The following is a 26,389-nucleotide window of genomic DNA, read 5'->3' on the forward strand; positions in this document are numbered from 1 at the left end:
CACAACTTGTATACAGATATGTTTTTTTCTCTCTCTCTTTGATTAAAAACACAGTGCATACATTAAAAAACAAAAACAAAACAAAAACAAAAAAAACACGACTTATTGTTAGGCTACGTTAAACGATGTGCCACTTTAGTCCCTGCTGAGTCCCTGCGAATTAGGTGTTACTATAGAAACGATAACATATTAGACCGAGCGGATTAATATGATTTCAATTACAGCCGGAACTACTGTCAGAGCTACTGTTATAGAAATTGAATCAACACCTTCTGACCAGTTAGAATATGAAATGGACAGTTGATCATCTCCAATGAAGGTTGTTTGCTATTGGTTGATTTTGTTTGCTATTGGTTGAGGCAGTCAGTCTCTGGTCCTGTGAAAGCAGTTGCGGTTAGAAATAGCGAAGCCTGAACAAAAGGAATGACTCAGTGAACGATACTGATTCATTCACCTTGATGAGTCACAGCAGAATTCATAACCGTCAGGTCATCCGGCCTCTTTTATGCTTCCGGCTGTAACGAATTCCAGATTTCCTGGCGATAATCCTGCGGGTCAAACGCCGACATGTTCTTAGGACAAACTTCATATCATTACCCTGACACTGTAATCTGTAATCAGCCTGTAATATGACACTGAATGGTTGGGCTTCTACAGCGTTCATATCAGTGTCAGCTAAATGGACAGGAGAGGACTGAATTATGTTTCTCAGCAGTGTGCGAATAAAGAGCGATAGCCTGATTGAGAAGGAAGATGGGTTTAGACCCAAGTTCTGAAAAGCTATGCATAAATAACTGACAGAGAAGCCTCGTGCGACATAAATGATCTGCGTTCTGACTGCCACTGTGCTTCATACGCAGTGTTTCTTCAGCATTCGTCAGATCCTACTCTTCACCCCCTAGCGTGTTCCTCATGTGTTCCTCCTATTTGCATCTTAACTTTTTTTTTTTTAATCTGGGAAAACTCCGAATCCCTGTACATCTGATTTGTATGCGCTGATGATCAGAGGCATTTAAAAATGATTTGATTCACTTGCATGACTTACAATAGCCAGAGGAAACAAAAGCAATTTTTTCGGAGTTAATTTACTTCTGTTTAAACGTTTTCAGAAAGCAGCATCAGTGTATTGAAATAAATACGAAATTATAACTACTCAATCGAACAAGTAGTGTATCCGAAATCTTTCGTGCCATCTAGAGCTTCAATTCAACGGAATACTAATACTATGTTAGACTACAATATGTATTATAAAGTAGCAGGTAAAAGTATATATATGAACCAATAATGAGTTAAGGCATGTACTAATCACAAACTGATGACGAGCGAAAGTTACCTACGACGTGCGTCTTATGAATTGATGCGTGAATAACAGCCGCCTCAAGCACATGTTTGTTCGTTGATGTATTAAGGAGTAAACTAAATCAAACCGGCTCTATAAGAAAGAATCTGAGTTAAACGTGCATCGTTTAATCTTGTTTATATAATTCGGCGTATGCAGCTGCGTGCACAAACGTCGTCAGATGGCGCTGGATTACTTTCAGCCTCAATGAATTTACATCGATCCTCCTGATCGAACGTAGAAAGACGCGCTAATGATAAACACCAATAATTTAATCTCATCCTGTTTTGTTATTCTACATCCATTTCTCTTCAGCTCCCACTAGTAGGTGCTCTAGGTGGCTAGGGTCTGGCGCACTGCTCCTTTACACACAAGAAAGGTTAGCACTTCATTAGTTCATATTTAAGTAAGTATTAATTCAGGTATGAGCGGACGATTATTCATGTACAACCCCGATTCCAAAAAAGTCGGGATGCTGTGTAAAATGTAAATAGAAACAGAATGCATTGATTTGCACATCTCATAAACCCATATTTTATTCACAGTAGAACATAGAAAACATATCGGATGTTTAAACTGAAGAAAAAAAAAAAAAAAAGGTAATTTTGAATTCGCGGGCCGCAGCACGTCTCAAAAAAGTTGGGGCGGGGGAAACAAAAGGCTGGAGAAGTAAGTGTTAGTAAAAAGAAACAGCTGGAGGAACATTTTCCAACTGATTAGGTTAATTGGGAACAGGTCAGTGAGGTGACTGGGGATAAAAAGAGTATCTTAAAGTAAAGACGGGCAGAAGTTCACCAATCTGCGAAAAACTGCGTCTACAATTTCTCGAACAATTTCAGAATAAATGTTCCTCAACGTAAAATTGCGAAGACTACGAATGTCTCATTTGCAAATCACTGCATTCTGTTTTTATTGACATTTATTTACGTTTTACACGGCGTCCCAGCTTTTTTGGAATCGGAGTTGTATGGTGTTGTTGTAAAGGGTTACCATTTAAATGACATGCTTTATATTTCCCAAATAACATCCTAGCACTTTGCACACGTGTTCTTCTTTTATCGGGTGAATTTTATTAATATTATCAGCGAGTACTGCAAACTGTAAAGTACTGTAAAAGGAGCAAAGTGGCACGGTCGCGTAGATAAACTGTGACCTCACTCAAATATGGCTGCAAACATGTACATCAGGGGGAAAAAAAATCTAACTAAACCATCATACATTCATATGTGTGATATATCTTTGAGGGTAGCTGGGAAAATATTAACTAATGACAAAAGCGCATCGGACGTCCTTTACGCACAAAACAGTCACCCATTTGAAGATGTATTGTAATTGACTGATGATGCAGATCTCATAAGTACAGATTTGAACTTTATTTATTGTTGCTTTGTTTTCATTCTTTTCCCCTCCATTATTCGTTATCATAGAAACTATAATTATCATGGTATGGTATAAGTTTGCTATGGTTTAACCCTAATTCTTGAAAAAAATTGGGTAATTTCTTTATTAGATCTCGACCGCCAATTAATTAGACCGATATCGAGCATTTTAAAGTAATCCGTGTTGGCCAATCAGCCTGCAAGCACTATGAAAGTGCTCATGCATTCCCCTTTTTTCTGCTCTGGCAATCACATACTTCCTTCAAACACAATAAAAAGCAATGTCATTGCTTAGGCAAAATCCCTAGCTCTCAAATAGCTCTCATTGTATTAGCATTGTATTATTAGCATAAGATAAGCGGCGTTTACTCTAGCCTCTATATTATTTGGTTGATATCTGTCGCTTTGTGAGAAAACCTGATTCTAAGCTAAGATGGCTAACTACATAAATGCGACAACACTATAATGCTGGTTCTAGCCACGGGCGGCTGTGGATCAGGTGGTAGTGCGGGTTGTCCACTAATCGTACGGTTGGCGGTTCGATTCCCAGCCCACGTGACTCCACGTGCTGGAGTGTCCTTGCGCAAGACACTGAACAACCCAAGTTGCTCCCGATGGCAAGTTAGCGCCTTGCATGGCAGCTCTGCTACCACTGGTGTGTGAGTGTGTGTGGGTGAATGAGATCCAGTGTAAAGTGCTTTGTAGAACCACTAAGGTTACAAAAGCGCTATATAAGTACCAAACATGTTTTTTAATGTCAGACCTGGTTAAGCATGCAACGAACATTCATTTCTAATTTGAACGACGTGTCGTTATTTTCCCTTATCGCAGCTTGTCGGGTGTGTATTTCGGAAGCATGCATTGTTGGTTAAACCACCTGATGATTAGCCAGCGCTCAGCCCAGCATGGGCTTATTACTAAATGTGGAGGCTTTCTCTTCATTCCTGCACACGCCGATGAATACTTAGAAGCCAATTAAATCTCATTAAGCAGCGTTCATTGTGTGGCGAGGTGTCTTTCAGAGAGCAGGCTGATATTTCTGTCTTTCTTTTGTAGCTTGGCTTGCATTAATACACATTATATCATGATGCTATGGAATTCTCGAATCTGATTGGTCAGGAGGTGTTAATTCATTTTCTCGGACAGTCGTGCTGGCTGCTCGAGGTTTATATGAATTGTTTGGATACGTTATCGTTTCTATAGTGACAGCTCCTTCACAGGGATTTGTATGGTGAACGCTCTACATAAGCTACGATTAATAAGAAGCGGGTTAAAAATGTGCTGTTATCGAACAACACCAAAAAAAAAAAGTAGAATTGTTGATATGGTGACTCGTTTTGTAAAAACACGTTTATTTAATGTTTATGGAAGGAGTCTCCAGTGTTAGTGCTTTGTACCAGTGAAAGTGAAAGCTGCTCCTCTTGGTAAAACACTGGCAATAGAAAGTAAAGGAAAGTAAACTGTTTATAGCTGCTATAATGTAAGTAATTATTTGTCTTTATTTATTTATTTATTTATTTATTTATACAGCTATTACTCCAGACGCTAGATGAGTAATGGTTCGAATAACTATAGACACAATATCCATATATATACACAATACATTAGAGTTATTTTTTTTTATTGCGTGAGAGCTACGATTGAGTCAATGACACAATCTTCCACTTGCCAGTGCATCTTCAGGACGTAGTCTCTGACCAGTTTTATTGCTAAGTGGTGACGTAGAACGCAAATAAAACAGGAAGAAAAGCTTAAGAGGGCCAAATATAACAAGACAAAGCTGCGCTAATGTTATGCCAAAGCATGCTGGGACTTTATAGACAGAGCCGCGGGCTAAACGAATTCCCGCTGGTGTTACGGTATGGGTATTGAAATATTTGAATAAAAATGTTGATAAGACGTTTGCTGATGTTTCTATTTCTGTTTTGGGTGAAATGTATGAAATGAGAAAACTAACACACGGGCTGTATCATACTTTGCATGCGGTTCGGTGTAGGCTGTGTGCAAAAGGAAGACTTTGAAACCTGCGCTCAGCTTGACACTTATACGTGCACGCCTACACACGTGCACAGGTTGGTTTCTTTTGTTTTTTATTATTGGCAATGAGAGGAACGGAAAAAGGATGAAGAAGGAATCGACAAGTTTACATTTATATTTAAACTACCATTTACAGCGTTTAGTGATAGGACAAGAGGATAGCGCTTACACCTGTACATGGTGTGTGTGTGTGTGTGTGTGTGTGCGAATGTAATTTGCGATTTAACCATCTACCTATATTCATTCTCCGAGACAAAAAATATTGTCACTGACCTATCACATTAATCAAATATCTTTTGCCCTACATGAAAGAAATGAGAAATCTGACATTTAAATGAAAGCGCTGAACTTTTCGACGTCTCTCCGTAGATGAGAGGTGACTTTTCGGCTTAAGTCATGAAAAAAGTGTTGTTATTGGGTCCTTCCGAATATGCCATTTGGCTGTTTTTTGGTTGAAACATGTAGGTACACGTAATATATTAAAGACACCGTTTGTATTTTCAGAGCCCTCTACTGCCTGAGAGGAGAACTGCAATTTCAATAAAACCACTGACAAGCCTTTCAAGCGAGCACTGCTTGCTTTTTAATTCACTCCTCGTGCTTTTGTGTACATTTCCATGCGCCGTTCTTTCTGTTCCTAGTCCTGTCTCCGCCCCTGTCCTGTCATTGGTGTATTTTCTGATTGTGTTCACCTGTTCTGTGTTAACTCATTCATTAGATGATCTATTAAATCCCCCAGCAGTATCTCAGTGCTAAGCCTTGTTTCTGTGGTTTCCAGTTCAGATTCTCGTTTGTTGTTCCCATGTTCTGAACATAGATTATGTCTGTTTAATGTTGTCTTCCTCTTCTTTGACATTCTTGGATTTACCGAAATAACCATCGCGCACGGTAAAAAGTCATCCTCGTATGCCTCGACCGTTGAAAAGCGAAAAAAAAGAAAGACTTCTGGGAGAAAGAGCGGTGGAACTCATATCTAGTTCTTGGGTTTTATCTGGAACCATCACTGTTGTTTAACGGTTCCTCCAGAGGGACAAGCTGAAGAACCGTTAAGGGTTCTAGATTTCAAGAGTGTATATGATGATGTATTTAAGGTATACAGTAGATGGAACAGCATTTTGTATGACACAGATATATCCACAATCTCTGTTACTTAACCTACTGGAGGGTTTCTGGGAGGTGGGAAGAAACCAGAGAACTGTGAGGAAACCCTGAAAGACACAGGGATAATGTGTGAAACTCCACACAGACAGTAACACGAGCTCAGGATTGAACCAAGAGCCGTGAGGCAGCAAGAATGATTTTCTTGAGCATCTGCCGTGTGAGGCACGTTCACTACAGAACTGCATGAGTGAGATTAGCGGATAGTAGGCGTAGCAGGGTCAAGCATGGCTCATTTACAGCATATGCTTTAACAAAACAGGCACAACAAACATCACACCGAGTCAGGGTATTCAGAGAAGAAAAAAAAAATAAATAAATAAAAAACCCAACCCAGAACAACAGCAGTAAGAAGCTACATTTACATTTAAAGTGGCTATATTGTGATCAATTCCTGTATGCTAGTTGTTTTCCCTTCCGTTTCTTACAGTTAATAAGTGAAACAAATCTTTCTCAATTTAATAAGCTATCCAAAAATCCCAGACATCATCTCAGTCATGTGAGAGACGCACATTATTTGCATAATCCAATGTGATTTGATTGCAAATCAACAACAACAAAAAAGTACAAACAAGTACAACTCAATTGAACCTAGACACAGCTTTGTAGAGAGTTAGCGACCGCTAACAAACAACACACGGGATATCAAATGGAAAAGTACCACCCCTGTCGAAAAGAGTGCAAATTAATTCCTTCGCTCAGACTAAATATTCAACTCAGTCCAATTTGATTTGTATAGCGCTTTTAACAATCTCAAAGCAGCTTTACAGAAACATATAAACACAGGACAGGGATTTTAAGTGTGTGAATTTATCCCTATTGAGCGAGCCGATGGTGACGGTGGTGAGGAAAAACTCCCTAAGATGATATGAGGAAGAAACCTTGAGAGGAACCAGACTCAGAAGGGAACCCGTCGTCACCTGGGTCACATCGGATAGTGTGAGAGTAAAAGAAAGTTCATTATGGTTTATACATGAAGTCTAAATGTCCTCCATTAGCTCTGCTTAATGTTTGTTCACGTCTTTATACTCAGGTGTGAGTTCATTAGTGACTCAGCTAATGAACACTGTACCACCGTATTGTCGAATTCTCAAACTTGATTGGTCAGAATTATATAGAAACTCACGACTCGGACAGTAGTCTCACACACACACAAATTATTTGATGCTCTTTTTGCTTAGTCATTCACATCTCTGTTTAGTCACAATGGTGTCACACCCTACATGACTCTCTGCTTTCAGTAATCAAACCTTGTCAATCACATTAAGGTCAACAGACGGATGCTTTCATGGCGTGACTCAGAGGACGAAGAGCATCACTGGGTGCATATTAAAAAAAGATCTTTCTTCCGAATATAAAAAAAGAAAAGAAAAAAAAACCCACAACAGCTATGCATAACAAATATGAAGGCTAGTTTGTAGCCAGCTTTTAAAAATGTATCAAATTCGCTAGTAATTGGATTACTCATGAGAATGATCAGTCCTCAGAGTCAAAATAATAAAGATGGCAGATGGCAGCTTTGACTCCTCACATCCTCTCGTTCTCTCTCTCTCTCCATCTCCTCTCGCTGTCTGTCAGCCCCAACGAGATGTTCAGAGAAGTTTTTCATCCTTCTTTTGAGTCTTTTTTTTTTTGACAGACGACAGCTTTCCACTCGAAGTCAGGCTTCTGTCATCATGTAATTATGAGGACGTGTGCTAACAAAGAAGGTCTCGCTTTATTCACTGCTCCCAAACCACAGATCTCAGCCGTGCTCGCCGAGTCACACAATAGAGCGACGACAAGGTCTTGCTGTTATAATATATACTACAAATTATACAACAGTTACAGCTAAGAAAGATTCATGTTAAGAAGATTATTGCCAGGGTTTTTTTTTTTTTTTTTTTTTTCCCCCTTCACAAATTCAAGATACCAAGATCATCAAGGAGCGACAAGTTGGTTCTCCCCAACACTCGTGTAAAACAAAGAGAGAACCTGCACTGGCAATTCATATTTTTTTTTTATTATATGAAATAAATGTTGTATGTTCAGGACGCTTATTATCCGGTTTTACCTGGTCTATAGTTTTCTGCAGTGAGCTTTGCCGTTTCCAGGAGTGTCGTCATGTCAGATCTGATTTTCGGTTAGCAGTGGAGACGGCATCATATTGATGACTCGGTACTGTCGATTGTGTGTTCTGCAATAGATACAGATGTAGACGAGACTGAAAATCCATTTCTGTGCGTTACGCCCTATTACTTACAGCTAAATTGACCTATCCGAACTCTGAAAACAAACAAAAAACCCCTCTGATTGTCTTTTCTTCCCTTCTCTCAGTCATTCTTACTGTCAATTCGATTCGATTCAATTTGATTTGTATAGCGCTTTTAACAACGGACGTTGTCTCAATTCAGCTTTACAGAAACGTATAAACACAGGATAGGGATTTTAAGTGTGTGAATTTATCCCTATTGAGCGAGCCGATGGTGATGGTGGTGAGGAAAAACTCCCTAAGATGATATGAGGAAGAAACCTTGAGAGGAACCAGACTCAGAAGGGAACCCGTCCTCATCTGGGTAACGACGGATAGTGTAAAAGTAAAAGAAAGTTCATTATGGTTTTACATGAAGTCTGTTTGTTGAACTAGTCCACTGTTCACTAAAGGACACCCGAGTGCAAGACTGTATGTTTTAATTGCAGTCCTAAGACCATCGCTGCAACCGTAGTCCCAGCATTACTGTAATGCCTTACTGTCTGGATGTTCCAGTAGGAATATAAATAAGCTCCAGTTAGTCCAGAATGCAGCTGCTAGAGTCCTAACTAGAACTAGAAGGTACGACCATATCACACCGATATTATCAATACTGCATTGGCTCCCAGTAAAATCTCGCATTAACTATAAAATACTTTTATTAACCTATAAAGCACTAAATGGTCTCGCGCCACAATATCTAAGCGACCTTTTGGTTTTATATAATCCGCCACGCCTACTTAGATCAAAAGATGCAGGCTATTTGACGGTACCTCGAATAGTGAAGGCTACAGCAGGGGGAAGAGCTTTCTCTTATAGAGCCCCACAGTTATGGAACAGTCTTCCTATTAGTGTTCGGGACTCAGACACAGTCTCAGTGTTTAAGTCTAGGCTTAAAACGTATTTGTTTACTCAAGCCTACCCTGACTAGATTCTGTTCTACTACTTCGCAGTCATAATTATCTTTTTTCTCCCTCTCTCCTTCTGCTGAGCCCCACATGAATTTATGGAGATACTAGAGATCCAGATCCTTTCTGCCTCTGGATGGAGCTCAAATCTTCTCTAATTCCAGACTGCTGGGACTACGGCTGCTCCTAAGGCCATACAGACTTCATATAAATCCATAATGAACTTTTTCACACTATCTGTTGTTACCCAGATGAGGACGGGTTCCCTTCTGAGTCGGGTTCCTCTCAAGGTTTCTTCCTCTTAAAACATCTTAGGGAGTTTTTCCTTGCCACCGTCGCCACTCAGTGGCTTGCTCAGTTGGGATAAATTCGCACCTTTAATATCTGTATACCATGTTGATATTTCTGTAAAGCTGCTTTGAGACAATGTCTATTGTAAAAAGCGCTATACAAATAAAATTGAATTGAATTGAATTGAAGCAACCACAGCGAGAACGTCCATGTGTCTTGATTCTTAGGTTTTGTGATTGGTCATTCATCACATCAATCATCATTAGTTAACGTGACGACGCCCCGTTAAGGAACCAATCAGGACTCAACTAGTCTGTATAAAGACCCGGAAGTGCCGAGAGAAAGGAGGCTCTTGGTTCTCTTGCCTGTCTTTTGACTTGTTACGCTGTTTTGTACTAGCCTCGCAGATTAGCTCATTAGTGAAACAACTATTTTGTCGTTAAACTGTTATTTTCTTTCTTTCAGATACTTGTTTGTTCATTCGAACTATCTTCCCGAACTCAGTGGAGAGGGGTAGGTTCGTATTGTTGCACTGTAGTTTGCAGCGTACTTCCATTGCTCTAAAGGAGAGCTTTACTGTAGCTGAGCTGTTAAAAAAAGGTCAATAAATAAAGAAATAAAGTAGCTGGTGCAAAATTAGCCTATTGTATAGGGATACAACTTTACAAAGTGAACTTCAGTGCCATCTACCATGGACAGTGCCACAAAGAAGCTTTGCTGGTCTATATAAATTCTGGATATAAATTTTACTTTTATAAATTTGGCCCTATTGAGCAAGCCAGAGGTGACGGTGGCGAGGAAAAACTCCCTGAGACGACAGGGAGTAAGGAAGAAACGTTGAGAGGAACCGGACTCAAAAGAGAACCCGTCCTCATCTGGGTGATGACAGATTTAAATAATTTCCCTTCTATAACTGTATACTACAGTGCTGTGAAAATGTATTTGCCCCCATCCTGAATTTTTCTGTTTTTGTGTATATTTCATACTAAATTGTTTCAGAAATGAAAACAAAATCTAAGATAAAACAAAGGCAAACTGATTAAACACAAAATACAGTTGTTAAATGATAATGTTATTCACTGAAGCCAAAAAGTTCTCCAATACAAACTGGGCCTGTGTGAAAATGTATTTGCCCCCCTAGTTACTAATTCCCCAAATCTATGAAACTGCATTCATAATGAGGTTCAGCTGGATTAGACACAACCAGGTCTGATTACTGCAAACCCTGTTCAATCAAATCAACACTTAAATAGAACTTTTACAACAGAATGAAGTTGATTAAAGGTTTTACTCAGTAACACACTATGGCAAAATTGAAAGAAATTCTAGAAATGATGAGGAAGAAGGTGATCAGATATCGATCTGGGAAGGGTTACAAAGCTATTTCAAAGGCTCTGGGACTCCAAAGAACCACAGTGAGAGCCATTATCTCCAAATTGAAAAAACTCTGCACAGTAGTGAACGTTCCCAGAAGTGGCCGACCTTCCCAAATTCCTCCAAGGGCATCCATGGAAGAGTGGCGAGGTGAAAACCACTGCTAATCCAGAAGAACATTAAGGCTCGTCTGAATTCTGCCAAAACACACCTTGATGATCCTCAAACCTTTTGGGAGAATGTTCTGTGGACTGATGAGTCAAAAGTGGAACTGTTTGGAAGACAGGGGTCCCGTTACATCTGGCGTAAACCAAACACAGAATTCCACAAAAAGAACATCATACCTATGGTCAAGAATGGTGGAGGAAGTGTGATGGTGTGGGGATGCTTTGCTGCTTCAGGGCCTTGACAACTTGCAGTACATGATGGAAACATGAATTCTGCTCTCTACCAGAAAATGAGTGTGTGTGACTGTGTGTGCGATTGTGCCCTGTGATGGGTTGGCCCCGTGTGACCCTGTATAGGATAAGCAGTACAGAAAATCGATGGATGGATGGATGGATGGATGGATGGATGGATGCCCCACTCACAACTTTATTCCTACCTACAAATAGTACAGTACCTACATACTGCTTGACTCAAAAAAAAAAATGGAAGAAATACGTATAACCATGGTTTCTTGTTATCCTCATCTCTTTTAATGTGTGTAGAGATGTTGGGAAGAAAATTAAAGCTTGGAAGTAAGTAGCAGCAATCAATGGTGTCGCAGGAGAGTGTTTGTAGCTAGTACAGATGGCTTCTGAGGCTTATCTGCTAACAGCTAACATGAAGTCTAGCACATAACATAAATCAAACAAACAATTTATTTTTTTATTTTTGATATTTATTTTTTGTTTAAGTAGATAGATTGATGTTTTAGCGTATTTACTTGCAAGACATTTTGGACAGGTTAGCAAAGCAAAATTGACTCCAAGAGACTCTTGTATATAATGTAGAGGACTTGATTTAGTAGCCTAGATTAATTTAGGAGAGTTGACTTGCTTTTACAAAGCTGGCGATCAGCCACAGGTAAAAACGCTAAGTCATGGCTAAAAACAAAATGGAGGTTTCCCATCAGTATCTAATGATTTTAATGGTTAATGGAATCATTAGGCCATCTTCTATTAGTGTTTTGCAAAAAAAAAAAAAAGATAACTGATTGGTGACTGTTGTATAACTGGTTATCCTGAGCAGATACCTTTCTTGAGCCTCCTGGCGAGAAAAAAATAAATAATAAAAAAACATGTTTCTGTTCACTCTTCCCCACAAAATGATTCTTGCTCAGGGGCAGAGAGTGAAGCGAGGGGAGAATCGTTCTGAAACAGTGCTGCGCTTAACTCCATTTGCAGACTTTCGAGACTTGTTAAAATATATAATAAAAGGTCTGTGCAGAATGCAAGATGGGACTGAGTTTACCATGGAGGTTTAAAAATAAAGTGCAGAACGCACACACGGGGTTAAGCGTGCTTTTGCGAGCATTGATTTTTTTTTTTTTTTTTTCCCTTCTTGGAGAGTGTTATATAAAGAGCTAGTATGAAAGTGCACAAATGTGGACTGGAGATCTAGTGTGTGTGGGAAATCCTGCAGCTCTCAGATCACACGTATAATAATGAAACCATGGACAGAATGAATAACGGTCGCCGTCATGGTGATGTATGTGCGCATATTGGCAGTGTTAAACACCATTTAACTTGCTTGATGAAGCTTTTGTAGTTTCCTGTCGGAAGATTTATGAGTAGCATGATTTCGATTCCAAATTTCGATTGCATGCTCATGAGCGTGCGCTTGCATCTACTATATATAGGGGCGTATAGCATAAGGAATCCATTTAACCCCGCGCAGAGGTGCTCTCCGAAGGGTCACTTTCATGTCGGTCTCACTTGAAGTCACGGCGGGAATCGCTATATCTTTGAAGTGTGAGCACACCTTCACACATCCAACACAGCGTGAGTGCGTATCAGGAGCAGCCGAAGCTTTCCATTTAAAAGAGATGAAATTGAACTAGAGCCAAGACGTCAATATAAACAACAAAAGAGAGAGACAAAGCCGGCAAGGATATTCAGAGGAGATTCTGGACCTGGAGCCAGAGACTCATTTGTATGCAGCATGATGACAAGCTGAGATATTTATTGAGCTGGATGATCCGAGTCTCCTATGCTGTCGTTGTGACCGCTCAGAACGAAAATAAGTAAATAAATAAATAAATAAATAAATACTAAGGTAAATATGCTTATCATCAAGCTGGTAGCCTCTAGGGTAGGTCTTTTTTTTTTTGTTGGTTTAATTAAAGAAATATCAATAAGGTACACAATAATTGTACCTCTGAGGGCACATTTAAATTGTACCTCGGGGAAAATGGTGTTGCTGTACTTACGTATGTCTTTCAAGGTAATGCAATACAAACATTTCATACACACACACATGCTATCTGAAAAATGCTCCTGATGAAGCATATGAGTAGAAAAGTAGACATCGAGTAGGGAATAAACCTCTAGGAGGCATGCTGTTTTAGGAAAGCAATCAATGGTGAGGTGTGGTGTCTGACTCGAAGTGTAGTTACTGTTACCACGCTGAAGTGGGTTATTTTCCACAACGCGCACGTCCTGAAATGTATGTAAGGAGGACACTGTGTACTTTTTATTCATTTATAGTTACATTTATTGTTGCGGAATGTCCGTGAAACAAGTTATCTGTTATCACTTACGTTATAGTGGCTATAAACAGCTATTCCCTCACCAGCCTCTTTTTTTTTTTGGTCTCTCTTGAAGGTAATAAGATTAACAAAAAAAACAAAAAAACAAAAACAAACCACAGCTTGTCATGTTACTGAGAAACCACAACGCGTAAACTCGTACAACTTTGCCATGTTTTCAAATTTACAGCTTTACCTCCTGTGACTGGAGCCTCCTTCCATAAATGCTAAAGAAAAGTCTCCTTACAGAAAGCTTTACCTTCCATAGAAGACTTCTATCCATCATAGAGGTCCCTATGTAAGTTGGTGGGATAGAAACGATAACGTATTACAACGAACGCATTTAATATAAACCTGTGATTTGGAGCTATTGTCAGAGCTGCAGTTACAGAAAAATAATCAACACCCGATCTAATCGAAGTCGCTGTGATATACAGTTTGTGAACCCTTTAGAATTTTCTATAGGGCCTATATCTGCATAAATACGACCTAAAACATCATCCGATTTTCACACAAGTTCTAAAAGTAGATAAAAAAACCCCCAATTAAACAAAGTAGATAAAAACATTGTACATGCTCGTTGGCAACGCCTTAATCTGCTGTTTTTTTATTCATCACGTATATATCTTCCAGGTTATCTGTACGGAAGTATGGAATGAAAACTAAAAAAAAAAAAAATCCCCTATTGCATCTTTAAGCAAGGCATTACAAGGCAACATGTGTGCTGATATGTTATAAAGGGATTCAGTAAGGTGTTATTCAATTAACTGCAATTAAAACATATGCATTCTTAAGAAACCTGTTAATCCCTTAAACTCCCAGGAGCCGTGGGCAGGTCCAGACTGACATTCCTCACTCTCATAGCTGCACACATCTCATTTTACGCTCATTGCAGTTATTGAATAATTCATAATATTAAAATAACTGAATAATAATCCCGGACTTTAAGGAACTGCCTATAGTCAGTCCCAACCATGCAGCTATAATCTTGACGTCGTTTCGACGCTTAAAGACGAGACCATGCTGTCTTCACGTTTCTGTGTTCTTCATATCTTAGGATACAGAAAGCTAATACAACAGTAAGGGATAAAAATGTTCATCCCAACTCCATTCAGTCTGTAGAATAGGGGGCAGAGGATTCCCCCTCCCCTCTATGTCTCTTCTTGAGCACAGATTAAGACTAACTATGGTCTCTTTGTCGATTTAAATTCTGTATAAAGGGCTCACAGAAAGAAAATTGGAGGCCAGTGAAAGATTAATTCGTTTTCTTTGATCTAAGTTCTACCCACACACACACACCATCATTCCCTCTATTCACACTCTCTATGTTTAAAATCTATTTCAGTACTTTTGCCTCCGGCGAGACCTACACGGCCCCTTTTTCTACCGAGAGATAATAATCACCATGATGGAGTCATTTCTACTATGCACTTCTTTTGTTTCGTTTATATCAGACACTCAGACAGGATTCCCCTTTTGTCACACAAATACGATGACACGCAGACGTCATATTGTTGTACATTTATACCTATATTAATGATGGCTTGGGAAAACACATGACGCATATGATAATATTTCGTAATTTTGTACCATGTAGTCAGGCAATGATGTTAGGTGAGGAGGACTGGGGTGCAGTCGGTGTTCCAGTTCATCCCAAAGGTTGAAAGGTCCAGTGGGGTTGAGGTCAGGGCTCTGTGCAGGACACTCGAGTTCTTCCACTCCAACTTTGGCAAACCATGTCTTCATGGAGCTCGCTTTGTGCATCGTCATGCTGGAACAGGTTTGAGCCTCTTAGTTTCAGTGAATGGAATTTGTAATGCTCTAGCATACGAAGACATTCTATACAGTTGTGTGCTTCCAACTTTTTGGCAACCGTTTGGGGAAGAACCACATATAGATGTGATGGTCAGGTGTCCACATACTTTTGGCCATGTAGTGTATCTCAATCACGAGTAAAGTTCTACTGTAGCATTTTAAAATCTGCTCGTATCCAAACGTGAAAAAAGGACCAGCTTGCATTTAAAGGTTTGATTCTGGCAATGCGGCCGTTTTTGACAGCTGGTATCGGATCACAAACTGCATTGATCAAGCTCATATCTGTTTCAATATGGAACATACTGTATCGATCCAACAACTTGATCAAAAGGATGGCATTCGCTGTGTGAGGAAAAGCTAGAACAGTTTAACACAGCTTCAGGCAGAAATGTATTGATGTCCAAGACAGAAAATCCTTGCTGGCTAAATGAGATTTGCTCACACAGTGAATGTCACACTTTGATCAAGTTGTTGGATATCTACATGCCAGGGCTAAATGGACATACGCCTAATCTAATGTATTCACATACTGTGGCTAGCAAGGATTTAGCCATCTTTAGGCAGAAATATATGAATTATTTCTTAAAGCTGAGGTATCAAAGTAAGTTATAGGCAGAAAAACCCAATTTTAGCCCAAACCTGATTTATTTATTTATTTAAGTCTTTAATATATATGTGCAGTATGTTATAATGTAATAACGAACTGTTTTATTTTATTGTGATTATGTTTCATTTGTTTTATTTATTTATTTATTTATTTATTTTAATATAAGCACAAACTGCTCCTTTAACCCTAGCCTTAACCTTTATAATGTGCAGTATGTGACATGAGACATGCAAATTGTTATGAATTTGCCATATGGTGTCTCCACATAAAGATCAATTTAGCATGTGCATTTGCATTTCATGGAGCCTTAAAATCATTTGGAAACAAATATGAATGCGACTGAAAGGCAGGTATTAAAAGAGCATTTCTGCCATTTGAAGAAAAAAATAAATAAATAAATAAATAAAACCGTTATTCCTATATAATATTTGATTAAATCTTCTTGAAAGTATGTCTCAGAATCTCAAAGCAATGAGAAATGCATAATTATGCATAATAATTGAACTATAATACACACATTATTGCATTCTTAAGACCGTATCACAACAAAGAGTCCTAAACTACATATGACTGAGACTACTTTTGTTGCAGGTTTTTTTTTCTAAACCTCCTTTTTTTAAAATTTTTTTTTTTTATGTTGCACAATTTTTTTTTATCTTGCACACTGACACTATTCACACAGTCTTTAGCACAAAACAAAAGCTGTCAGTTCTATTTGAAATATTCCGTTTATCAGACCATTTGTACAGCAGGCACGGAGGTGGGATTTCCAGTGTTATGAGTGCGAGTATGTACCGTATACGTGCTGAGGCTGCGTCCGTTTACGGTCGCTTCTGTATGAATTTGTACAAATGTCACTGAGAGCGTTTCATATAGAAGACGGATGGGTGCGGGAACATGGACGGATATGAAAACAGCACTATTGTAGAGACAGCCGGGTCAAATCTAAACACTGCGGCTTTTCTATACCAATAACTGATGATACAATCACTGAGACCTGAAAAAGAAGAAGAAAAAACACATCGAGGGAAATAAAGCAAGACAGTCGAGTTCATTTCTCTGTCCAAAATCCAACGCCTTAGGTTAATCAGGTTGATTTTGAAACCGTTGCACGCTGATATTTTATTCATTAAACTTCTGATCACGTTTATGGATATTCCAAATGGCGCTTCTTCTCCAAATACTTCTTTTCATTAATTATTATAGTTTATTGTTACTTTTGTTTTTAAGAAACATAAATTATTAATAGGGCGCACACTGGCTTAGTGGTTAGCACGTTCGCCTCACACCTCCAGGGTCGGGGGTTCGATTCCCACCGTGCCCCTGCGTGTGTGGAGTTTGCATGTTCTCCCCGTGCTGCGGGGGTTTCCTCCGGGTACTCCGGTTTCCTCCCCCAGTCCAAAGACATGCACGGTAGGCTGATTGGCGTGTCTAAAGTGTCACGCCAATCAGCCTACCGTGTCTAAAGTGTCCGTAGTGTATGAATGGGTGTGTGAGTGTGTATGTGATTGTGCCCTGTGATGGATTGGCACCCTGTCAAGGGTGTACCCCACCTTGTGCCCGATGATCCCTGGGATAGTCTCCAGGTTTCCCCGTGACCCTGAAAAGGATAAGCGGTATAGAAGATGGATGGATAAATTATTAATATACCACAGTGCTGCTGAATGCTCGGTTCTGATTGGTCAGCAGGCCACCTTCAGGCCTGTGTAAAACCCTACAGAGGGACTTGTATAGAGGACGCTACACATAACTGCATTAAAAAACTAGTCTAACTGTTGCTATGGCGATGTTTTCTGTCAGGACATGTTTATTTAGTCTTTTCTGAAAGGCGTATCCTTTCGATCTTTTGTTAAATTTTTTTTTCACAAACACAACACGGGTTTATCCAGGTGTTTGCAATTGATTGATATCTATGAGAGCAGAGTATTTTTGCGAATTTTTTTTCATTCAAAAAAAGTTTAAACAATAAAAGACAAATTTTTCACAACGTTCTTTACTCATATTTACAGAGGGTGCCAATATCAGTGGAGGGCACTGTACACGAAACCCCCCCCCAAAAAAAACAATTCCATATGTTAAAACCGCTTGGGGCGGACACGTACTTCATGAAAGCCACATATTTCCTAATTACTATCCCGAAAATATGACTTGCGAGTAGACGACGATCCGTAATGCATATACTGTGTGACTATTTTAAGAAAAAGTGCAAATTAAATGAGAATATATACATACCGTATAGAATGGTAATATTTTCGAATCACTGTGTCATGTGATTTTAATATCTGTCTCTCATTTTAACATCTCTTACAACCGATATTAAACATCATACCGTTTAGACACTCATATTTACTCTTCTTTTTTTTTTTTTTTTGTCTCTGTGCTTTTTGTCTCCTCAGAGATTCGGGAAGCGTTTAAGGTGTTTGATCGTGATGGGAACGGCTTTATCTCTAAGCAGGAGCTGGGCATGGCCATGCGCTCTCTGGGGTATATGCCCAACGAGGTGGAACTGGAGGTCATCATCCAGAGACTGGACATGGACGGTGAGGACAACAACAAACACGACCAAAAACGTCCTATTACACTACAGTAAATGAAATGTCCGTTAAGTTCTTCCCATTTATAATCAGGCAAGAGGTTGGAAAGAGTACATACGACATTGATTTTGTAGTAAAAGTACTGCTACTAGTCATAATTCACATAAATGTGAAAGTCAAAATGACTGGAGTAAAAGTAAATAAAGTAGTCTGGTGAAAATCTATGCGGGTAATTACTTTACAAATGATGTTTTCACATGTTGACAGATCTAATCCGAAAATGTTCGTAAATGTTTTTTTTTATCCTGTTTCCAGACGTCATGCACTTTAGGATGTCATTTTATTATTCCGCTCTTCCTACGTATAAACAAACCCCACGCAAACATTTACATGCGCAAATGCTGAACGCATCTTTAATCACATTTCACCTTTAATTCCTTCAGTCCTGCAGGTTGTAGAGCAGAAGTCCGACCCACACGCTAAAAATTAGTGCCAGGAGAATTCAATTAACAATTTTTTAATTAAATTCTGCTCAAACATCTCTTCGTCTCTCTCTCTCTCGGTCTCATTCACTCTCTCTCTCTTTAAGGAGACGGCCAAGTGGACTTTGAGGAGTTTGTGACACTCCTGGGGCCAAAGATCTCCACGGCCGGGATGCCTGACAAGTTCAACGGCACAGATTTCGACTCCGTGTTCTGGAAGGTAATTACTAAGTGTCTTATTAAAACTGACACAAGGCACAGTTTTAATCACAGTTCCGCTCATATGTGTGTGTGTGTGTGTGTGTGTGTGTCTCTCTCTCTCTCTCTCTCTCTCTCTCTCTCACACACACACACACACACACAATCCAAATCAGGAATGTATCCGCCCTCACACTTACTCCGCAATTTGGCATTCATCAAGCAGTCAAATAAAGGGGTGCCTCGTATTTGCATCCACGACTGTTTTCATGTATTTTAATAATTTTATTTCTGGGCACACACTCTCACAGAGTCGGAGTTATCTTCTTAAGGTCAAGCAGCAGGTTTGAAATGGCTTAACGGATCTGCTTAAAGTTTCCTGTCACAGCTCTGTGCTGTAATGTCCTTGAGCAAAGCCCTAGACCCTCTGAAGCAGAAGGTCCTCCACACTTAACTGTCCACTGAGAGTTTAAAGGTCTCTCTGCCTGTATGTGTGTGTGTGTGTGAGACAGCTGTGCTTCTGTACCATTTCACGGATGTAATAAAATATCTGCATGCTCTCTCACAGCTCTTATTAGTAAGACATGGATATGTGCAATAGGAAGCAGCACACCCGATCAGAACGTGTTGTAATAGCCTTACGTGAACAAAAATCTGTCACTTGACTCAGGTATTACATCCAACTGACGTTAAAACCTTCATGAAAAAGAAAAGTGTATAAATCTAAGCTGATGTCAGTTGTTACGAAGGGCTTATCCGGCTGTCATGTAACCCTATGAAGTAAAATGGTTGTTTCTTTTTGTTTTACAGTGCGACATGCAGAAGCTCACCGTGGACGAGCTGAAGCGTCTCCTTTACGAGACGTTCTGCGATCACCTGACCATGAAAGACATCGAGACCATCATCATGACGGAGGAGAACCACATCGAGAACCCCGAGGACTGCCAAGTGGATATCGACTGTAAGAGTCCTCTTTTCTGAGCTGCTTGATGTGATGCTGAGGCGAATTCCACATTTCTGTCTTTGAACATTTTGTGATTTCTGTCTGAGTTCATCTGTTTATAACCCACACCACTGTTCGAAAACCCCGGTAGTCATTTTCTCTACTCTGTCCTTTGCTTTTTGTCTTCGTCCTTCTTTACTGTCTCTACTCAGCGGAGAGTCCGACACAGCAGGTGAAACAGACGTGCGTAAGGAAGAGTCTGATCTGCGCCTTTGCCATCGCTTTCATCATCAGTGTTATGCTCATCGCGGCCAATCAGGTGCTCCGCAGTGGCATGAAATAACGTTGGCGTTCAATCACAAACCCGAGAACATTCTACACTGACTGAAAGCAACACTGTAAACGAAACAAAACGAAATACACCGCCACAAGAAGCGACAAACTGAGTCCAACTAAACCACCTGGCAGTACTGTGATTCAATTTGTAATTCATTCAATTGCAAATTTGTAATAAGTACTGAATGGAATCTATTATACACAGACCTACAACTGAAGGAGAAAAAAAAAAAAGTAAAAAAAAAAAAGTGTTTGATTCGGATCCACGTCCTGATCAGGTCATGCGACTAAAGAAACTCTACTTTCTCACTGGCCTTGATGTCCAAGATGCATGGAAACCTCCAACCCATGACCCTCCTCCTCCTCCTCCTCCTCCTCCTCCTCCTCCTCCTCCAGTGCATGAAGTGATGAAGTGATGCATGGACTTCCAGTAGTCTTATAGCATCTGTCGTTTTATCTGTATGCCAGCGGAGGAGTCGAGGATGTCATCTTTAGATTGGAAATATACCCTCTATACAGCGTGTTGGTCCATGTGCATGACTACAAGGGCTGTTCAGGATATGCTCATGTTGTAATGTGTGTGTGTGTTACGTGTTGTTTATCAGTTTCCGTGCTTTCTTACCTGTTGCACTGAGCACACTGTAGTAATATTTCACACTGCCAAAGGGGGGGGCGCAACAGCCCTGAAGTGTTGTTGTGGTGATGTATTGAGGTTCTGTATTTCTTTGGAACTGGGAACCAGAAGTTGACGACCCTTGAGATCTAACATCTTTGTATGACTAGCTCCTTCAATATTGGCTGTAGCTCCTGTGGTGTATTTAGACTCGAATGTCTCCGTTGGTCTTGACAATTATTTCTGGTCGAATCGGTTTGGAAGTAGGTGACGTCCAGTAATGTTGTGTCTCCATCTCCGGTAGGAAGTTACCTGACCCCCCCCCCCCCCCCCCCCGTAGGAAGAAGGGTTAGAACAGCAGGAAGTTAATTATCTAGTCCCAAGGGTGACGTCAATGTGATGCAGCTAAATAATTGCACAGTAAAGATAATTTTGATCAATTATAATCAATTTAGTTTTTTTTTTAAAATTGGACTTGGAATTGGCGAAGCCACGTGAAAAAACGAGTCCCTAAAAATAATACATAGAAAATACACGCACAACGATAAACGTTTGTCTTTATCATACCTACCAGATTTTCTAGCACCGACTTTTCCCGACGCGATGCCACTACCTAACATTACGCAGTCTGACACACCCACGTCAGATGGAAAGCATTGCAAATCTTTAGTAAATTGTTTTTCCGTTTATATCCCACGTTAACACTGACTTTAAAAGACGAAAACAGTGTACATGTTCCCAAAATAACACAAAGAAAATATAAGGTGAACAGAAAGATGAAAGATCAAGGTCAAGCTCAGGACTTCAAGGTGAACAGCAATATGTTTGATCTGACCAAGACGTGAAAGCAGCAGGATATAGAATGCTTTAAGAGTGTGTACATCTTCTCTTGCACTTACAAATGTATCTATATATATATATACACACACACACACACAATAAAAGAAATCACAATCTCAAGAGACGTTAACTGCAGGTTCTCCGTTTCTGGAAAATAAATAAATAAATAAAAAGCATGTCTGGTTCAAGAGACACTCTTTATGTTTGGCCAGAAGTGAAATTTAAAAGATTTGTGCTCTAAGATTGAAGTTTTGCACTGCCTAAAGCTATGAGGTTAGTGTTGCTTACAAGTAATGGAGACGTATACAGTAGCTACCAGTTTAGCCTTGGTACAGCCTGTGTTTAAATCATCACACACTTGTTTCGAATCAATTCAAGTTGTTTACTCTCTCAGACAGACTTGCCTATCTGTTAGTTATAAAAAAAAAATAATAAAAAAAATTTTAAAAAAATGTACAAACTGACAAAACAGTCCATCGTGAAGCCGAATCACTTTCTTACTTACAGTATATTATTGTGTCGCTGAGGTTGACATGGCCCAAAATTTCTCAATCTTTTAGTAAAGATGTACTGTAGAATGTTTTCATAAGCCAAACTATACTAAAAAAAAAAAAAAAAATTCTTGCCAGATTTATTAAAGTATCTGTAACATTGATTTTCTTCGTACTCACTTTGCGTATATTGATGAATGCCAATCATACGTAAAATACCAAGCGCATCCATGATGGCTTATTTGCAGCTAGTGATGCCCACAAAACTCTGAAAATGCTGACAATGACAAAATGGCGATTAAATAGTGAAAGAGCGCCTCCTAAATGTGATGTGTGCTAAATCTTCCAGTAATACAGCTCAGCCACTGCAGCGCATCAGTTGCCATGCTCTTTCTACTTTCATAGGGTGCCATTTCTTTTGTCCTAATTGACTAGCTAGTCTTATTCATTTATGGCTTTCATTTCTTCATTAATATGAATTAATTAATTAAAAAAATGTATCATATTTGTGTATGTGTAATCCAAAAATAAAACTTGACAATGTTTATCTATCAATCTATCTATCTTATATTTTAATTATATATATATATATATATATATATATATATATATATATATATATATATATATATATATATATATATATAAAATGTAAGATTACGGTAAACTCGTAAATGATGTCGTGTCTTTTGAGGCAAGTGTGTGATTATTTCAAAGTGCTGCCCAGCTACTAGTTTTACTTTAACAAAATTAAACTAAGCTATAAGCTTTCTTTACTTGTTAGCAATATTACACTTATAGTGACAACATAAGCAAGCAAGCTTCAAACAACAACAACAACAACGTTTTTGGTGAACTTTTCAACATTTCATTTTTGGTCAAATGATCACTTTTATCATGAGAATACCAACAGCATTAAATATTCTATCTGCAAATCACTATGCATAACCCAGCTGGTCAGTCCTACAGTATGTACAGTAATCGTTTCCTGTCGTTACCCACAACTACCTTTGCACTGTTGATGCATGATCATGTCGTCTCAGAGATGACGCGAAGCTAGATAAGTGCACTAATTGCATCTTACCAACAATTTACTGTGATTTCAGGAAATGATTTTAATAATTTTATGACTGTCCAGACGCAATGTAATATAGAGGAAATACACTCAAATATAGTCTATCCATATTTTGAAATATAAATGTAAAGTGATAATAAATAAATAAATAAATAAATAAATAAATAAATATATAAACAATATATTACAATATATTTACTTCATATTTTGGATTGTTTTCCAGAATATTTCATTTTACATGTGAGTAAACACCCACCAGAACAAATTCACCTTGTTATTCATGATGTAGTATACTGTCCGGGTTTACTGATGACACATGTCCTAGGTTTTGAATATTGTCTGGGGGGGAGGTAGGGGATTAATGCTGTGTAATAATTCTGTTTTGTTCTTCTGTATATAGTATGCGTCCATCATTGTATTTCATAGTGAAACTCAATCCCACAGATTTGTTTGTGAATGTTTTCTGAGGCTCTGTGCAATGGGACCCACTGACAGCATATGGAGTGTAAAACCACTGCAGTCCAAATCTCTCTCTCTCTCTCTCTCTCTCTCTCTCACACACACACACACACAAAATATGCTCCACACTGGTTTGGGGTTTAAACATAGTGTCCAGGGAAGACTTCTGTTTCATTAACCACCAGCTGCATAAAGAGTAAGGTCCAAAAGCCTGAATCCAAGACCAAGAACTGTTCCATTTAATCAGTTATGAAATAAATCTGCAGTACAAATTTCTAAAGCTATATTTCTCAAACATTTGGATCCAATATTGTACGTCAAAAATTGTGCGTTCACATTAACATGTAATGATAACTATTCTAATTGAGTCAATTGGTTATTTTCCTATTACAGCATGTCATAAAGTGTTTCCCCTTATACAACAGCAACTTGCCAACAATAGTTTTTTCTTCATTTGCATTATAACAGCTATTAATGGGATTTCATAGAGTTTTTTTTTTTTTGCGGCCAAAAATGCTTGATTTTGCTCTGGCTTTTTAAAAAGTTTGCGATGCAGTTTGTGGAGTTTTTCGTGCTTTTTTTGCTTAAAACTACTTGAATTGGTGAACTCGCAATTGCACGAAATAGTTTTGCATGGTTTTTCACGGTTTTTCACAGTGATGTTTGTCGGTAAATGAGACCTTTTAGCTGTACTCATGTTCAACGCATGTGAATCGAAGGGGCTTTGGCTTTTGTGTTAATGTCTGTGAGCCCAAAATCCTGGACGGATTCATTAAGAGTCGTTCCTTCGTTTTTCCTCTTGATGTTAATAAGATTGCAGCTTGTGACTCATTTACATTGCGTTTATGGCATTTGGTAGATACCCTTATCCAGAGTAACTTACATTTATCTCATTTTTATACAATCAAGAAGTTGAGGGTTAAGGGTCTTGCTCAAGGGGCCAGCTGTGACAACTTGGTGGTGCTGGGATTTCAACTCATGACCTTCTGAGCAAAAATCCATGGTCTTAACCACTGAGCTACCACCTAACGCAAAACCTTTGAACTCCAAAGCTCTCCTTTATGAAGACTTTCTTTAGGCAAAAAAAGGAGATCTTTACTTCTGACTGTTACAAAACGCTGAAACTGGAGACTCCTTGCATAAATGTTAAATAAACAGCTCCTAACAGAAAACTTCACAATATCCACTATTATATTTGGTTAAGTAACATAACTTTATTATTATTTTTTTTTAAACTTTGTTTATTATTAGACATAATTTATGTAGAATTTCCACAGTACAATCCAGGTGAATTCAGATCGAATGTTACTATAGAAACAACAACATTAGAATGAGTGCAATAATATAAACCTGCGATTTGAAGCCGGGACTACTTAAAAAATTATGCAACAGCATCTGACCAATCAGATTAGAGAATTTGACAACGCTGTTGTATAACTTATTTTACTTAATACTATATATAAATGAAGTAATAGTAGGTAGCTACTAAGCTATGTAGCTATTTAGTTAATTATGTTTAGCCACTCCAATGACAACCATCAGTGTAATGCCAGCTAGTTATAATATTAGTATCTTAATTTATGGGACTGTTTGCAAGCTAGCTGTTTAAATTTATATGATGTAACCTGAACATAACTAGCCAGTTTATTTAACAGCATTTAATATCTGATGCATGATTTCACTCAATGAACAGTATCTATGACATCCTGACTGCAGAATTGGAAAGTCAAAAAGCTACAGACATTTGGACCTTGCAGCCAACTTTCTGTTTACTTGACACGTTATATCTATAATGACACATTAAAACAGAAGGATTGGTCTGGCTGAAATATGCAATAGACACATACTTAAAGAGCATGATCACTTATTTTCAAACAGAACCTGTTGAGTTAAGGTAAGGGGACCGCAGTGTTAATCTGCTATTGTGTTAGTGTGTGAGCTAAAACACTGTTCATATTTCCATGTGGAACTACATAAAGATAAAAGAGACATGTTGGACTTACATGAAATAAGAATGTTTACCCGAGAGTGTGGGGTGCATGTATGTCAATCGTTTTAGAAACAGATCAGCTGTGGGTCGAGTAAAGCGTGTGCATGTCTATGTATATGAGGTGCTGTTTAGGACATTGTTCAAATTACAGTTCTAATATACACGCACACTGATCTGACAGTCACTGCTTTACCTCTAACATAAGCAAAAATGATCTCACCTTGCCACTTTACCTCATAGTTACACACGCTATGCTCTTGGACTAGCTTCACTAGCTAGAGAACTAGCTTCACTAATTTTACCTCACTCAAGCTGATGTCAAATTGAACAGAACTCTTTCATATTCACATAAATCCTCTCCCACTCACCAAAATTCATGACATGCTTTTTTGTGTGAGAAGTACAATGGTAAATGTTAGATTGTGAATAAGATATAATGGTGAATGTGAGAGTTTTGTGTGAATTTGAATGTTATATTCTGAGGTAAAAAGGGTCAATGTAAGAATGTTCTGTGTGAATATGTGAGGTAAAATGGTGAATGTGAGTGTGTGAATGGGGC

General features: G+C 38.8%; 1 protein-coding gene across 1 annotated transcript in view; it reads left to right on the forward strand.

Annotated features, from left to right (window-relative positions):
* Positions 1 to 20,369, forward strand: part of LOC128599314 (calcium-binding protein 7) — a 28,817-nt gene extending 8,448 nt beyond the window's left edge. Inside the window, exons 2-5 of the mRNA XM_053610829.1 lie at positions 18,206 to 18,409; positions 18,993 to 19,105; positions 19,894 to 20,044; positions 20,239 to 20,369. Coding sequence (XP_053466804.1) covers positions 18,206 to 18,409; positions 18,993 to 19,105; positions 19,894 to 20,044; positions 20,239 to 20,369 — 599 coding nt within the window. The remainder of the gene's footprint in view (positions 1 to 18,205; positions 18,410 to 18,992; positions 19,106 to 19,893; positions 20,045 to 20,238) is intronic.
* Positions 20,370 to 26,389: the final 6,020 nt, after the last annotated feature.

Source organism: Ictalurus furcatus, chromosome 22, assembly GCF_023375685.1.
Source record: "Ictalurus furcatus strain D&B chromosome 22, Billie_1.0, whole genome shotgun sequence".
Lineage (NCBI taxonomy): Eukaryota > Metazoa > Chordata > Actinopteri > Siluriformes > Ictaluridae > Ictalurus > Ictalurus furcatus.